This window comes from Pteropus medius, unplaced genomic scaffold (genome assembly GCF_902729225.1).
Source record: "Pteropus medius unplaced genomic scaffold, Ma_sr-lr_union100, whole genome shotgun sequence".
NCBI classification, from domain to species: Eukaryota; Metazoa; Chordata; class Mammalia; order Chiroptera; family Pteropodidae; genus Pteropus; species Pteropus medius.
The window spans coordinates 543529-560069 of NW_024345479.1; the positions used below are offsets into that span (position 1 = coordinate 543529).

At 40.1% G+C, this 16541-nt stretch overlaps 1 protein-coding gene across 6 annotated transcripts in view; it reads left to right on the forward strand.

The window, feature by feature from the left end:
- STAT3 (signal transducer and activator of transcription 3) overlaps nt 1-16541 on the forward strand; it is a 51935-nt gene that overhangs the window by 16240 nt on the left and 19154 nt on the right. For all 6 annotated transcript variants that reach the window (XM_039873451.1, XM_039873455.1, XM_039873456.1 and 3 more), the window contains exons 2-4: nt 12941-13091; nt 14004-14148; nt 14745-14843. In XM_039873451.1, the coding sequence (XP_039729385.1) occupies nt 12941-13091; nt 14004-14148; nt 14745-14843 (395 nt within the window). The remainder of the gene's footprint in view (nt 1-12940; nt 13092-14003; nt 14149-14744; nt 14844-16541) is intronic.

A 16541-nucleotide genomic window follows, 5' to 3' on the forward strand; every position in this document is an offset into this window, starting at 1 on the left:
ATTGGGAGGAATCTGAAGCTCTTTGTACAGGTTTTTCAACGAATTCTATTTTCAGCTAAACCTTTCACCGCTGCCTTAACCATACCTACCATCTCCAACTTTGAGCTTTTTTGGGGGTGTTATACAGCATACTTCTGGTTGGAAATCCCTTCTGCAGGCACTTATCGTTCAGTTTTCTCAGCTGTGCTAGGTCAGTTACCATTTCTCCACTTTCTGGATTCCAGAATTTCATTGCTGTCTTTTGTCCACTGTCATCTCATTTCCCATCTTTGTCCTTGAGGTCTCGTACCCATTGCCCCAGCTTTACTGTCACTTTAGTAGACTTTTGGGTCATGTGTAACCAGAAGAGCTACGTCATGTTCTCTTGAGCACTCCTGTGCTTGCGCACGCGATTCCCACTACTTGGACTGGTTACCCCTTTGTCGCTAGCATTACCATATCTCCTGTAGATCCGCTCCACCTTGTAAAATATATGCCTTCTAGTATAGCACCGATCTATATTCATGTAATCATCTGGTTACATGTCTGCCTTTCTTTCAAAACTGTACCTTCCTTGACAATAGGGACCAGATGACCTGACTCTCAGAAGCACCATTTCCCATTTTATTTGGGAGTTATGGTCCAGGGGTGCTCCCTAGAGTTTGGCAGTCCTCTTGCTCTGATAGGGACTGTGAATTCTCCAATTCTGTGTTACCCGGGGCTTGGCCAGGCACCTGGTAAAGAGGCACTTGGATGCTCGATGAACCAGTGACACCTCCATGTGTGGCCTCCTTGATGTCACAGGTTGGCTACAGACATCTGAGATGGGACATAGTGTACAGCATGGTGACTGTAGTTAATAATACTGTATTGTATATTTGAAAGTGGCTAAGAGAGTTGATCTTAAATGTTCTAATCACAAGAAAAAAATGTTGTAACTGTGAAGTGATAGGTGTTAACTTTTGTGGTAAGCATTCTGCAATATATACATATAAAAAATCATTATGTTGTACACCTAAAACTAACACAATGTTATATGTCAATTATAATAATAAAACTGGGCATGGGAGTGGGGAAGAAAAGAAAACCTCTGAGCAATGATATATTTTACTTCTGTGAATTTTTGTCTCCTGAGGTTACAGTTATGTAATAAACATTTTTTAAAAAACCCTCACACCAAATATTTCTCAGAGTGAAACAGAGTGAAACAACTGTGACCCTACTTTTATGCCTGGACAGATGATTTTCTCTTTGAGGTCAGACTATTTTTCTCCCTCTAACCATATTTTTCCAGTTATAAAGTTGAAGGCTTGATTCACTGCTTGCCTCTTAAGTCACATCACGGTGGAATGAACCCTAGACTAAGTCAGGAAGCTGGGTATTGGATGTTGTTTCCGATGCTCATGTCAGTGGTCTATTTCCGTGTCTGTAAAGTAAGGAAGTTGGATTTTATATATTTTAAGAGCTCTTAAACAAGAACAACAATGGCAGATGCTTTTTATTATTGAGTTGGAGCCCAAATGTCTTGAGGATAAAGCGTTGAAGAGCAGACAATAGATTTACTGTGTTAACAGATTTGCCGTTGGCTCTCGGTTGGGTCTTAGCGCTTTCACTTTGGGAATACCTCAGAATAAACTTACTCATCCAAGTGGTTTTATGTTTTATGAGATACCTCATTTCAGTGTTTACATGTCCATATTTAGTGATGGTATAGTTTCTTAGATTCTCAAATACTACCAACAGGAACACGTCATGAAATGTCCTCTTTTAGATGACAACAGAGTACTAAAGTCTCATTCTTTCAATTTAAGGAGAAACAACTTTACTATGTAACAGTTTAGCTTTATGGGAAAAGCTTTATATTTAAAAAAAATTCTTTAGAGACTTACATTTCAATATAAATTTTTCTATTGAGAAACGTATATTTGCTTTGTCACTTGTGGTAAATTTACATGAATTATTGCACTGATTTGCTCATGCTTAAGAATGATCAGCTTATGCCATTGTGTGAGGTTAATTAGCTTCGTAAGGTATTTCAGTCTTCTCTGCTAAAAGCAGGTTACAAATTTTTTAAGAAACATTTAAGTTTCGTTCATTTATTCAACAAATATTTGAGCATCTTCTGGGTGCTGGAGAAGTAGCAGTGAACAGAAGAAAGTCTTGTTCTTATGGAACTTACATCTCTAGCAGGTGGTGGTGGAAGGAGATAAAAAAGAAGTTTATGAAATATTGGAGGGTGATGAGTACTGTGAAGGAAAAATCAGCGGAGGTGTATGTGCTGTGTCAAGGGATATTTGTGCAGAGACCTGAATGTAGTGAGTGAGTGAGCCATGTAGCTATTAGGGGAAGAGCTTTCCAGGAATGAGAAGAAAGTACAAAAGACCTGGGGCAGAAATGTCCATGGCGTATTATAGAAGCAGAAAGGAGATAGGTGTGAGCAGAGGGGTTAGCAATGGGAAAGGAGGTCAGAGAAGCATCCAGGGGTAAAATAGATTATCTGGTGGGCCATGGTAGAAGTTTGGATTTTTTTCTGAGTGGATTTTGAGCAGGGGAATGAAACGATTTGACATATTTTGAAAGGATCTGTAATGTGAAGAATAGACTATAGAGGGACAAGGGTGAGATCATCAAGACCAGTTAGGAGTTTAGTGTAGTATTCTAGGTAAGAGATCATGGTGGCTTGGATTAAGACTGTAGCAGTGATATGTTGAGAAGTGGTCACATTCTAGATATATTTTGAAGGTAGAGCCAACAGAATTTGTCAATGGGTTGAATGTTGGTGGGGGTGAGGAGAGGGAGGAAGGAGAAGGAGGAGGCAAAGGAGGAAGAGGATGAGTGAAATTGGAGTCAAGGCTTATTTTTCAAGATTTTTAGCCTGAGCACATGCAAGAATGGAGTTGCCATTTGCTAAAATGGGGAAGATTCTAGGGGAAGTTGGCTGGGAGAGGTTTTTAATGAAGGGGTTAATTTGGGGTACATTATATATGAGGTGCTTGTTAGACAACCAAGTGGAGAGAGATATTGAATAGGCAATTAAATATAGGACTCTGGAGTTCATGAGAGAGAATAGGGCTGGAGATATAAATGTGGGGATTGTCAGTGTATTGATGTTATTTGGAAAAAATGGGACTGGATGAATCATTTAAAAAGTGAGTGCACAGAGGAAAAAAGAGGTTTACTACTAAAATAGTTTTAACAGCAAAGCCTTTTCCTTTGAAACTGCAAATTCTTTTTCATGGAAGTTGGACTCTCTATAAAGATGATATTCCATCACTGTTAGAATGTTGTTCTAGTCACCAAATGCAATAAACCGCCACAAATTTAATGACATAAAATAGCAGCCACAGATACTCATGGATTTGGGGGCTGTAATTTAGATAGGCACAGCAGGAGTGGCTTGTCTTCGCTCCACAATGTCTGCGGCCTCAGCTAGGAAGACTGGAACATCTGGGCGGTCATCATCTGGAGGATGCTTCCTTCGCTCACATATGGTCTTGGGCTGTTGACAAGTCAAAGGCTGATCTCAGCTGGGACTGTAGACCAGGTGCCTCCATGTGGCCTTCCCTTCTGCCTTGGGCTTCTCACAGGATGTTGGCTGGGTTCTGGAGAATGAGTCTTCCAAGAGAATCAGGTGGAAGAGGCATAGAATTGGGAATTGCATGTTGACACTTCGGTCACACTCAGCTGGAACAATCATGGGCTTAGCCAGATTCTAGGGGAGAAGACAAAGATCCCTTCTCTCATTAGGATGAGTATCAGAGAATTTGGGGCCATGTTTTCCAACCATTATAAATACTCTCTGAGTTTGAAGTCCTGCCCTCAGACCATAATTATTTTGGAGGAAGGAGTTCTAACACAGGATCTATGAGTATGGACTCTCAGCCCCAGTCATACATTGTTCCATGCTAAGTGACAAGGATTACCTTAATATCTCTTGCAAGGAAAGTGACCTGAATAAATTTGAGAAAAGGTTCTTCTTTCTCTTCAAAAAGTGTTGGTCTATATTATGGGTCTATGACATTGAGATTCAGAAATTTAAGTTTCCTTTCTCTGCTTTATTTCAGTTGCCTATCTTAAAGGAATATTAATCACTTACATGACATTCTAGATCAGTGAATGCTTTTATGACTCTTTTATTTGGGCTTTGGCCAAAGATAACAGAACCCACAGGCTTTTTCCTTCTCCTCCTTTGAGTTGCCTTCCAGCCTGGAAATTTTGACAGGACGATTTGCTTGCCCAACCTACAGTTGTTTCTCAAAGGCTGTACTTCTGTTTTAAAAAGTTGGCAGCTGGCCTCTGATTCCTGGGAGGGTGAGTCCCTCAGCGTTCATAGCTCATCGGAAGGATGCTTCGCTTCCCTCTGGAAAAACTTCCAAATTCTAGGTAGCCAATCATGCAGGGCAGAGCTCATCTTGTTTTCCTAGATGTGGTTTCCATATCGATGCCATGTTTTTCAGTACTGTGGTCATCAATGCCTGTTCAGTAGAAACTTCTGCAGTAGAGGTGGTATTTATGTGTGTATGCAAATCTAGTGAAGGAAACTATACAGGAAATGTTTGTTTGGTGTCTTAAATCTAATATCTAGTTGGAAGTGCCAACCAGAATGACATGTGAGGGGTGCCAGCAGAGAGTTTCTCCTTAAGTGGAGATGGAACCAAAGGAAGAAAAAGCCTCCGCTGTGTGTGGAGGCTACTGTGGGCATTCAGCTACTGTGGGCATTCAGAGTTAAAGCAGTGGTTGGACCAGCTGTGGGTTAGGGAAAGCCTCTCTAGCACCGACAGGAAAAGGACACACAGTGCTACCAAGGGGAAAAACATTTTAGGCCAGAATATCTGTGAGAAAGGAACAAAGTGTGTGGGGGGATGGGGTGAGGGAGAGGTAAGTTGGACTGGATGGAAGACAGGACATTTTGAAAGTCATCTTGAGGCTGGAGAGAGGAGTTGGAGGTGGCCAAAGTTGGCTGAGGAGTTGGGGAGCCTTAGGCGGGGATAAAGATTTTGCCTTTGACAATGAGAAGTTAATTATGTTTTTGAGCTGCGGGAGTGCTGTGGTTTTACTCTTATTAAAAGGTCGCTAAGGATCATTCTTGAACTTTCCAAACACAAAAACTGAAAGAGTTGGTCTGCTTCTCAGAATACCTACTGGGTGCAGTGTCCTCACCTGGCTCACTCAGTATAGTTATAATTCATACCTGTAGTTTATTTGTTCAGTATGTTTTTTGAGCACCTATTGTGAGCTGGGCACCGTGTTGGATTCTGGTGGGAGGGGAGTGAGGGGGAGGACACATTAGTCAAAAGCCAAGGCTTTTCCTGCCCTCATGGAGCTGGCAGTCCAGCACAGTGGTTACAAATGCAAATTATGGAGTCATAGTGCTCGGGTCCAAGTGACGGTGATGGTGATATTATAAGGTGCGTGCAGAGGGCCTGTGGAGGGAGGCCTTGGTGTTTTCGAGCAGCTGAAAGCAGAACAGTTGAGTGCCGGGAGCTCAGCCAGCAGGCTGGTGTCAGCCAGCAGGCTGGTGCCAGCTGAGGCAAGAAAGGCAGGGCTAGCCAGGCCATTGGTCATGTTAATAATACTTTTTATATACTGTGGCCAGCTGTGTCCTAAGTGCTTTGTGTGCATTAACTCATTTAGTCTTAACAGTGACTCTGTGAGTCCTGTTTTCTCCCCTTTTTACTGATGAGGAAACCGAGGCAGAATGAGGTGAAATAACTGGCACTAACTCGCGTACATCTAACTGATGGAGCCAGGATTCAAGTCTGGGCTCTGTGGCTCCAGGACCCATGCTCTAGGCACGACACTGTTGTGCCTTCCTATGACATATTTTGGCATGTTCTTCAGCCTAAGAACAATGCAGGGTCATCAGTGGGAATTTAAGCAGGGGAGTGGAAAGATCAAGTGTGTGTCTTGAAAAGTTCTCTCTACAGTGTGGAAATGGACTGGAGGGAGGCAAGTGGCCATGGGGAGACAGTTCAAAGCCCTTGTCATGGCCTAGGTGCATTTTGGCTCCAAGGCTTCTGGCCAGTTTTCTTTGACTCCTTTTCTAGGGGGATCGGTAGAGTTTTTCAGTCAGCCGGAGTACCAATCCTGGACTTTTTTTTTACTACTTTTACCATAGCATTTATTCTTGGATCGTGGTAACTTATTAAGGTCTTGAGGGAATGGAACCTGATCGCAGTTTATAGACTGAATAGCCTTTAGAGGCTGTCCAGCCCAGTTGCTCTCCTGGTATCAGAATTACTGCTGTGACATTTCCCAGGGTGAGCACTTGACCTCCATTTGAACACTTAATGGGAACCTGGGAGGTTGTCCCTTACTCTTTTTGCTTTTCAACCAATCACCAAACCCCATAACAGCTCCCTCTTTAATATTTCTGGAAGATGTTCACTTTGAAACGTTTCTGAGGCCACTACCCAAGTTCTGGCCACCACCATCTCTCACCTTGATTATTGCAGTCTGACGGATCTGTCTGAAATGTAAATCAAGTTGTCATTTGTCTGCTTAAAACTTTGCAGATCTCCTCATTGCCCTGTTTCTCAGTATGGCTTCCACAAGAGCCTCCTCCAACCTCGTCTCACACCATAGTCTCCGTATGCAGTTTCTACAGTGTTCTGCTTCATGGCAGCTGCCCGGACCCCACCCCTGGAGATTATCATTCAGTCCATCTGGAGTAAGGATCAGCATCTGGCTTCTCAGAACCCCTTAGGTTATTCTGATGTACATCCAGGGTTGAGCCCTGACCTGTACTCTTATTTGGAGTTTCTTAGTCTGGCCACACATTAGCATCATCTGAGGAGCTTTTAAATATCAAAACCTGGTTCCCACCCTCAGCAATTCTGATTTGGCATCTGGTTCTGGCATCTGGTTCGGTTCCCAGGCATCTCTATGTATTTATTTTTTTAAAAAAAGTATCTGCTCTTATAATTCTAATCTGCGGAGTGGGGAACCTCTGCAGGGTGGAGGGAATCACTCCAGAGGGCAGAGTTCGGGAGTAGATGTTATGGGGGAATGGGTTCTGGTTCTGGGGTGATTTCATACACAGATCTCCCAAGTATTTGATGAGCCACTCTTCCATACTTGAGCTTTTTCTCTCGTAAACCCACTCTCTGCTCCCCAAGTCTTCTAACTGGGACACACCCTGACTACCCCTCCCTGAATGTGTTTGTTTTATAGTGTGCCATTTAAATGGATACAATTACAACATCATTCTAGATGTGGTCCAGTTACAATGGGACTGATAGATCCTTTCACTGGAACACTCTATATATCTGTTAAAATACCGCACGATCACATTGGCTCGGTCTGCTGGTTGACTCATGGGTGACTTAAAGATCAATGAAAACTCCCACTCTAGCACTGTGGTTAAGAGCAGGAACTCTGAAAACAGACTGCTGTATTTAGGTTAGGATTCCAGCTCTACACCTTAACCACCTGTGACCCTGGGTGAGTCACTTAAAATTCTGTGCCTCAGTTTCCTCTGTAAAATGGGAATAAAAATGACATCTATCTCATAAGGTTTTTGTGAGGATAAAGGAGTAAATAAATATAGATCAAGTGCTTAACACAGTGTCTGGCACATAGTGCTATATACAAATATTAGCAATAATCATCAGTTATTTGGACTCCTTAAACCAAGGTTATTTTTTCTTTTTCTTTTTTTCACTCTTTTTTTATTAAAATTATTGGAGTGACATTGGTTAATAAATAGATTTCAAGTGTACAATTCAATAATACATCATACGTATAGTCATTGTGTGTTCACCACCCAAATTAAATTTCCTTCCGCCACCAAATATTTGACCCCCTCTGACCCCTCCCTCCCTCCCCGCTCCCCTCCCTCTGGTAACCACTAATGAGTCTCACCTTTTTCTTTCATTTAGCTATCACGTAGCATTTTCACTTTCAGTCTTTTTAGGACCCAGGGCTATCTTTAGGTGAACTATGTGTGGAGATATTCGATCACCCATCCCTCCTGTGCGCCCCTTGTCCCCTTACACACCAAAGCATTACTGACTCCCTCCCTTAGCATATGAGACAAAGGTCTATAAAAATGCTGTGTGTTTTACATAGCAGGGAAGGCTGACTTTATCATTTAACATAACTCATCTGAGGAATTAATCTATATTTTTTCAAAACATTGAAGAAGTGGATTCGGCATAAGAAATATTGATGAAAGGAACCCCTTCTGTGTGGCGGGGGGAGAACGTAGCAGTAAGAGGCACCCAGCACCTTACTATATAGGAGGGACTGTACGTTCATTATGATTTTTAACTTTTGCAGCAATAGGTACTTCCCTATTTTACTGAAGAAGAGGCCTGCTTAGTAGTCAAGTAATGTCCTCCGACCAAGTAGCTGATACGTGGCAGGCAGGGTTTGCACCCAGACCCAGCCAGTGTAAAGCTTCTAGTGTCCCAGGCCTCATACCACACTGCTTCAGAGGAGTGTGTCTGGTTGGGGGAGTGGAAGTGTCACTAAGTGGGGAGGCCGTGTGACGCACAAATTTGGTATGTTTTGTGGTTTTTCTCTAGAGGCAGACCTATTCTCAGGCATCTTTAACCAGAAACTACGTACCTAGTTATTGACGAAGCGAGTCTAGCTGTGTTACTTTCAATTTAGAGGGAATTATATTTTTTAGGCTCTTACACCTTTAATCTGAAATATTTGTGACCAAATATAGTGCCTATAACAAATGAATTATGTAGAATACATCAGCTTTTTATTTTATTTTTTTATTTTCATTCCTTAACACTCTTAGATTTGAAATAGTAAGAGGCCTTAGTAATTCATAGTTCTCAGAATCTTTTTCTCAAAGACAGCGGGGGTGAATATCACATTTTGGGAAGTTCTTTTGGTTTTGTTTTTAGAATGCTGGCTGTCCTTCATGGATCAGAGCACTAGGTTTTCTTTCCTTTTTGCTGTTCATGTTCCTGGTAGTCTCCGCCTCTTAAAGCTGACTGTAAATCTAGTACATTTTATTCTCTCTGTTTCTGGATATACATTAGATAACTATGCAAAGATAGTGCTAGTGATAAGATTTGGAATGGAAAAAATAATGTGCTTGGTACAAGATGCTTTAACTCTTTCCAGGAAGAATTAAAGCGAGATGAGAAAGATGAGGGATAGTAAACATTTTGGGTTGAGAATGCTCCAGAATGTCATGAAAAACTGTTCTTTCCCTCACTTTTCTGAGCTCTACTCTCCAGTAACTTATTATTTCTTTCCTTTATTCAATTTTGCCACATTATCAGGGAAGTATAATTAAAGTTCTTTATATCTCAATGTCCATTTTTTTGCAAGGAATACTTGTTTTCAGACTTTAAAGCCAATCTTATTATTTGTAACTGAATACCTTTGAGTATTAGAGTAAGTATAGTTCAGATTGGGCACTCAAGTGTTAATATTTTGTCTTTCTAGGAAATCAAAACTGGATTTATATATCGACTTCTTATTGTAAAGGCAAACTTCTAGTCTTAAACATTATAAAGGTATTATTTGGATTTGTAAGCAAGGAAATTACATGTTTATTATACAAGTGAATTTATTTTGAATGATCTTTTTTAATTTGAACTTTCAGAGTCTTAATCTCTAGGGTAATTATGAGTGGTTAAGTTATTAATGGTTCAATAGTTAAAGCTATCATACTTAAATGTGGACTCCCTGTCATTCATTACACCTTTAATCCTACATTAAAAATTTCATAAAGGTTCAGTGTCTTTGTCTAGTGTTAACTGCCTTTTACTTTTTCTCCTCCCTAATTTGAGTTTGCAACTACCTATTATTTTTGGAATGTAGTATGATGAAGATAAATAAATTGGAGCTTTCAAATATAAATAAATGCAGTGGCCCTCAATGAAATTAGCAGGATTATATTGAAGACACTAATAGAAACTAAATGGTTGTTTTGTGGGCTTTAAACAAAAATCTCTTTGCATGAAAAATGTTTACTACGTAATAAGCTTTAAAAGAGAATACAAAGCTGTAAAAATGCTATGATCTCAACTTTTAAAAAGAAATATATATACAATCCTTGAGATAGAATAAAAGGAATTAGAGCAATATGTCAACTGCAGTTCTGGATAGGATTGTAGGATATGGGTGACTTTATCTTTTGGGTTTTTTTTCCCCTCAAAATTTTCACAGTGAGCATGGTTACTATTATAATCTTTTTAAAATGTCTTCTTAAAAGGACTGGTTTCTATAGAAATTAGTGAAAGTATACTTCTGTTACTTTATACTTTGATTGTGTCACTGGGCCTTTCCTGATAGCAAAGAGGAGCTCAGTATGCTTTAAGATATAAGTATTTCTAATGTAGAGTATGGCCAGCACTCAAAGACATATTGCAAGATGCAACAGAAATCATCTTTAGATCACTTTCTGTTCTGGGTTATCGGATGCACCTGTCCCTCTCTTTACTTTCCCCCTCCATCCTTACTCCTATTGTAAATCCACTGGTGCATGGACGTAAAGTACCTGTCTTAATTTAAAAAGAAGTTTTACGAAATGATGTAATGAAACCTTTGGTAAGTGGTCCTGATTTGTGCTTCTCCAATTGCCTTTCATTACTTCAGATTGCAGTATATAAATGAGAACTGTGACTTTCGACAAACTTTTTCAGTGATCTTTACAGTAATAAGTGTCCCACTAGACAATGATTGTTTGCCTTATGACTTGTTTTTGGTAAAGTTATCCCCAAGGGGTTGAGAAATTCCAGTTTCAAAAAGCTCAGAAAGTCTTTGATGACTTGCCATTTTATTTTTCTTTTCTCTTCAGTTGCAGAAAACAGTCACACTTTCCTTTATATGCTAACATTTACTATCTGCTAACCTAAATTTAGTAAATACCTTGAGAGAATTAAGCCCTATGTCATGCCTTAAGGCAGCCACTATATGGAATAAATTGACTTCTCTCCTATTTACGAATGGTACTTGGCATTCATATTGTTGTGTACATTACTCTCTGTGTTCTGGGGTTCAGTGAAAGTGGTTATTAAATCACAAGCTTAGAATTGTTCCATTGATAAGAAATACTTTAGTTAAAATTTAGTGGAGTTCTTTAGATTAATTTATAATTTGAAAAACCAGAATTGAGATTGTGAAATAAAGCAGGCTTTAAAAAAATTTGTTTTCAGTAAAACAATTACCACAAAGCTAGTTGGCAATGATTTTCCTGGACGATTTGGCTAGTGACCTCTTAAGGATATGCAGTTCTTATGAAGAGCATTTGGTCTGATTGCCCTATGGCTCCCGTTGGTTAAATATGGTTTGTAGCTAAGCGGCCAATAAAGAGATCACAATTTGACCCTTTGCCCATGTTCTCCTTGAAAATACTACCTGCTCTTTGGCTTTAATTTACAATGATTTAAGTATATGTATAGGATAGCTATTATAGTGTTACCGTTATTAGACTGAGAAGCATAATGTAATATCAGTCATTTTGGGTGCTTTAATTTTAGGAAAAAAACTATTGTGAAAAGTAGGTATCTATTTCTTTAAGTCCTTTATTAGAAGAATCATAGTTTTTTGATTACATAAGAGCAGCAGTGTCCAATAAAGGTAGAATGCAAGTCACATATGTAATGTTAAAGTTTCCAGTAGCCACATTAAAAGAAGTAAAAAGAAATGGGTGGAATTCATTTTAATAATATATTTTATTTAATCCCAAAATATTATCAATATTTCAATACTAATGAGATATTTTACTTTTTTTTTCTTTTATTAAGTCTTCAGAATCCAGTGGCATTTCTCAGTTTGAACCAGCCACATTTCAAGTATCCAGTGGCTGGCTACATGTGGCTAGTGGCTACCATATTTCAGTATGGCAGGTCAGAGTTTCAGTGCATTCGTATTCAGTATAATCTACATAAATTGGCATATTATACAGATTTCTATGCAAATCAGATCCTGATGCTGTTAGCCTATGAGGCAGATTTTAACTTGTCCCTAATGTGAATATTGTTAAGAGTTCTAATGGCCTTCGATTACTTACTGAGGGTAGTACACACCAGGGTTACAGTGCTTCAGCATGTAGCATGTAGTCTTCTCTGAGAAATAAATAAATCAAGAAATCCAGTTTAGTGTATGTGTTTGGCCTTTCATTAAACATTCTCACTATCCCAGAGAACCATCTCAGTATACTTTGACCTGTATACACCTTAGTCTTTGGCTATTACTTGTAGTTATTTTTACAACTTCTAAAGACCACTTGGTCTGTATCGCTATTTTCATGATCCAAGCTGTTCAGAAAGAGGACTAAAGGTGGTTAGCTGGATTGGTTTCTCATACCTGAACATTTCTCTGGGGGACAACTTGTGTGCCTGGTATTTAGCTTCTCTTCTTTCTCATCCCAGACTGAGAAATTTAAAAAACAATTACTTTTTGATAAGTGGGAGAATTCCAGGCAGATCCTTGCTTACACTTTTAAATCTATAGTCTTGGTATTAACTCTCTGTCCTCCCGGAATATCTACACTCCACATTTTGGTCTTAGTTCAGTTTACTGTATATACCTACCAGTTCACTGCAAAGGGGTGTAGGGTGGAAAGGAACTGACATCTGTTGAGCATCTACTGTGTGCTAGGCACTGAGCTGGGTGCTTTAGACATAGGATCTCAATAGTCCTGAGGGGTAGGAATTATGATCTCTATTTTATAGATGAGAATATGGAAATCTGGAAGTTAAGTAATTTTTCAACTCTGTATACCTCCAGTAGATAATGGATTCTAGAACTTGGCCTCAGGCCCACATTGCCATTCAGTTTAGAAGGAGCTGTGATGTGGTTCCTGAGGTAGAGCCTGTGAATGTACATGTGTTGTTCTGAGCTGGGAGGGACATGCAGGATCCTTTCCAAAGTATCTTTTATCCATAATCACAGACCTGGTACCCGTGTTGGGTAGATGAGCTATTTCTAGATTATTTATCCCTCCTAGGGCTTGTAGTGACCATATGAACCCTTTGATTTACAGTTGGGACCCCTGATTCCAGCAGGATGGCCCAATGGAATCAGCTACAGCAGCTCGACACACGATACCTGGAGCAGCTTCATCAGCTGTACAGTGACAGCTTCCCGATGGAGCTGCGGCAGTTTCTGGCCCCTTGGATTGAGAGTCAAGATTGGTAAGCCCTTCTTGAGAAACTCCCCAAATGGTTAGGTTTTGGTTTACGACAAGAGATGTGGTCTGCTCTAGTTGAGCTCTGTGCTAACTATTTCATCAAAAAACTTAGGGTATAGGTGATGGGGTAAAAGAGATCAGAAGATAAAGAGGTACTCTTAGTCTTGTGTAAACATTTTTCTACATTAGAAGCACACACAGGCAGCTGTCTTTCGGCACGTTGAAATAGCCTGTTTGGTGGTAGATGTTTTCAAGGCTGATTTGGATCTCCTTGACTTGGTGAGAGCCTCTTGTGTTCTTACACTTCAGGGACATGCTACAAATATTTTTTATCTGAAAGAGAATTCTGTCATGGATAGAAGTTTGGGTCCTTGCTTCTGATTCCCCTTTGATTAAAGAGACAGAGTAGGAGAAATAGACTTGTTCAGAGGAAATAATGGTACAGAATTTCAACTATTTCCTTCACTTTAATGTGTTCAGATCCACCTATTAGTTTTGCTTTAATTCAGGCCTTTGACCTAGTTTTTCCAGAATTTGGTGAGGGGCCAGAGAGGTGATTCAGAGATGTTGGAGATTGGCCATCCTATGCCGGGATTTCTTATTTGCTACCAATAATCTGACCACATAGTTGACTGAGAATTTAAAACAAAACAGCATATCTGTCCATTTCACTCAAATATTTTATCAGTGTAGACTGTGACAGTGGATAGTAGTATCTGGAATAAGTTTTAATAATTATTACACTATATTTATTGTTGCCGAACAAGATGAATCTAAAATGATGAGTGGGTGAAAGGTGAAAGCATTGGAGTTGTCTTGGTTTTTTTCTTCCTACTTGTTGGTGGGTGTGTGTGTGTGTGTGTGTGTGTGTAAGCTAGTGTGTTTCAAAATCATTCTTTATCCTTCCTTTTCCTAGGGCTTATGCAGCCAGCAAAGAATCACATGCCACTTTGGTGTTTCATAACCTCTTGGGTGAGATTGACCAGCAGTACAGCCGCTTCCTACAAGAGTCGAATGTTCTCTATCAGCACAATCTGCGAAGAATCAAGCAGTTCCTTCAGGTGTGATGAAAAACTGAAAAAGAGCAGAAACTGAACCTTCTAAGTAGGGTTTTCCTGGAAGTATTTCTTTTTCACATTTGGAGAAGTAATGAGAACCTACCTTGTACTTTAAATCAAAGAAAAAGTAATTAGCCCCTTCTCAAGTCTTGGTGGCATCATTACCAGAAAGAAATTCACTTCTTTAGTCAGTCGAAGTAATAACGTGATTACGTTAATCATCTTAACATGTTGATACATGGTGTTAACCAGGTCCCCTCATAGGAAGATGACTCTTGCTTTTAAATGTTAAAGATTTGACCATAAGTGAATTCTGCTGGGCATAGCTGGTCACTTCCCTACAAGCCCAGGACAACTTACTGTCCAAACACTCAGAGGACCGTGCCGTCTTTCACAGTAGTACAGCTCATCATACCTGCCTTCTTTTCTCCCATCGTCTCCTACTGATTGCAGCCAGGTTCTGAAGCCTTTGGTTCTATTGTTTCGTGTAGTAAATGTAACACTCAATTTAAGAGGAATTTAGCTTTAAGCTAGCAAAGTTCCATCCACGGCTGCTTAGTCCACCGCTGCTTTTCATTCTCTTTCTCTCCTACTTACAGAGCAGGTATCTTGAGAAGCCAATGGAAATTGCCCGGATCGTGGCCCGGTGCCTGTGGGAAGAGTCTCGCCTCCTCCAAACTGCAGCCACTGCAGCCCAGGTGAGAGCTGGGAACACACAGTGCTGTTGCAGATGTGCTTGTATACAAAGACGTGTTTGCTCTCATGTGTTTGTTAGCATGCACCCCGACAGCCAGGGAAGAAGTGGGCGTTTTGGATTTTTAAATTTTTTATAACGAAAATAAGTTTATTTTTTTTCCTGAGTGTATAATTATTACAGAAAAGTACAAGGAAGAAAGTTTTTTAAAAATCTGAGCTGTCATTCATTCTCTCTCTTTATTTTTTCTTCCCAAGAAACCACCATGAATAGTCTAGTGTCTATGCCTTTCTCCAGGCTCATATCAACTAGAAAATACACACACACGTTATACGTAAATGGGTTTACTTCCCTTCATCTTGCTCTTTTTGTTTAATATCGTATCACGTAAATCCTTCTAAGTTAGGTAATAGAAAGCCAACTTCTTTTCTTTATTTGCTGCATTATAGTCTGGTGTAGATTTGCTGTAATTTATTAAAATATTCCCCCCTTCGAGAGACATTCTCTTCATTCTATTTTTTTTCCATTATAAATATTACTCCAATGTCTCTCTATGTATCTTTATATATCCATGCTTTGATTTCTCTACGATATATTTCCAGGCTGCCCATTTTTATAAATGAAGTTTTTTTAGGACACAGCCACACACATTCATGTATGCATTGTCTGTAGCTGCTTTCATGCTGCAGTGGCGGGACTGAGTATTTGTGACAGGCTATATGACCCACAAAGCCAAAAATATTTACCACCTTACCCTTAGAGAGAAAGTCTGCAGTCCTTGACATAGAGCTACTAATTGGACATTTGAGGCCCAACCCAGGCATCACTGTTATTTTTGCTGTTTACATCATCTGGAATATTCTTAAGTGTCTTTAATGAGTAAAGCACCAGGAGATAGGAAGACTAGTAGACATGATACCTGCTACCAGGGCTGTCAGTCTAGTTAGGATTATAGGTACACAGACACTCAAAGTGAGAAAAGCATACAGGAGGATGTGAGTAATTTGCCTAAGAAAGTTGAACAGAGTTTCTCAGGAAAGCAAACAATTGCAATGAGTTTGAAAGTGAATGAGTTCAGGGGCTCTTGGGAAGAAGCCTGGCTGACTGGACAGTGTGTGTGGAGGTAGAGTGTGAAAACATGCTATATTTGGGAAAGAGTGGGTAGTTTGGGGTGACTGAAGCACAGGGAGGGAAGGTTTAAGTTGTTATGAGATTGGGTGAGACATCTGTCTGTGCTGGGCTGAGATATTTATACCTGGAAACAGTAGGAATTGATAGTTTTTACAAAGGTATTTGGGGCAGGTTTCTGTAGGTGAAAATTAATCACATCTCTTTTCCTCTATTAAGTGCGGTACCAATTGAGAAATAGATATGGGAATCGAATATAGGTTAAAATATTAGCTGTATTGTTTGGTAAAACAAGACTGGAAAGTGTGGCTTGGATGGGTAACCATGGGGGCTTTCTGATACCTGCCCCCCTCCCCCCCACCAGTTAGATCCTGGGGTGGAGAGATTGGGTTTGTAGAGTAGCACTTCCCCAGCCATCTATGTGGAGCTTCAGAGAGAGACTCGTACCCACAGAACAGAGAGATGGGCCCTAGAATTGCTTTTAGAGGCCAGGCCCTCGCTCCTGCCCCTGGTGCGCTCCAGGAAGGCAAGAGTGGGAGGAAGGAGGCACCAGCCTGAGTGCTGAGTTCTTCGA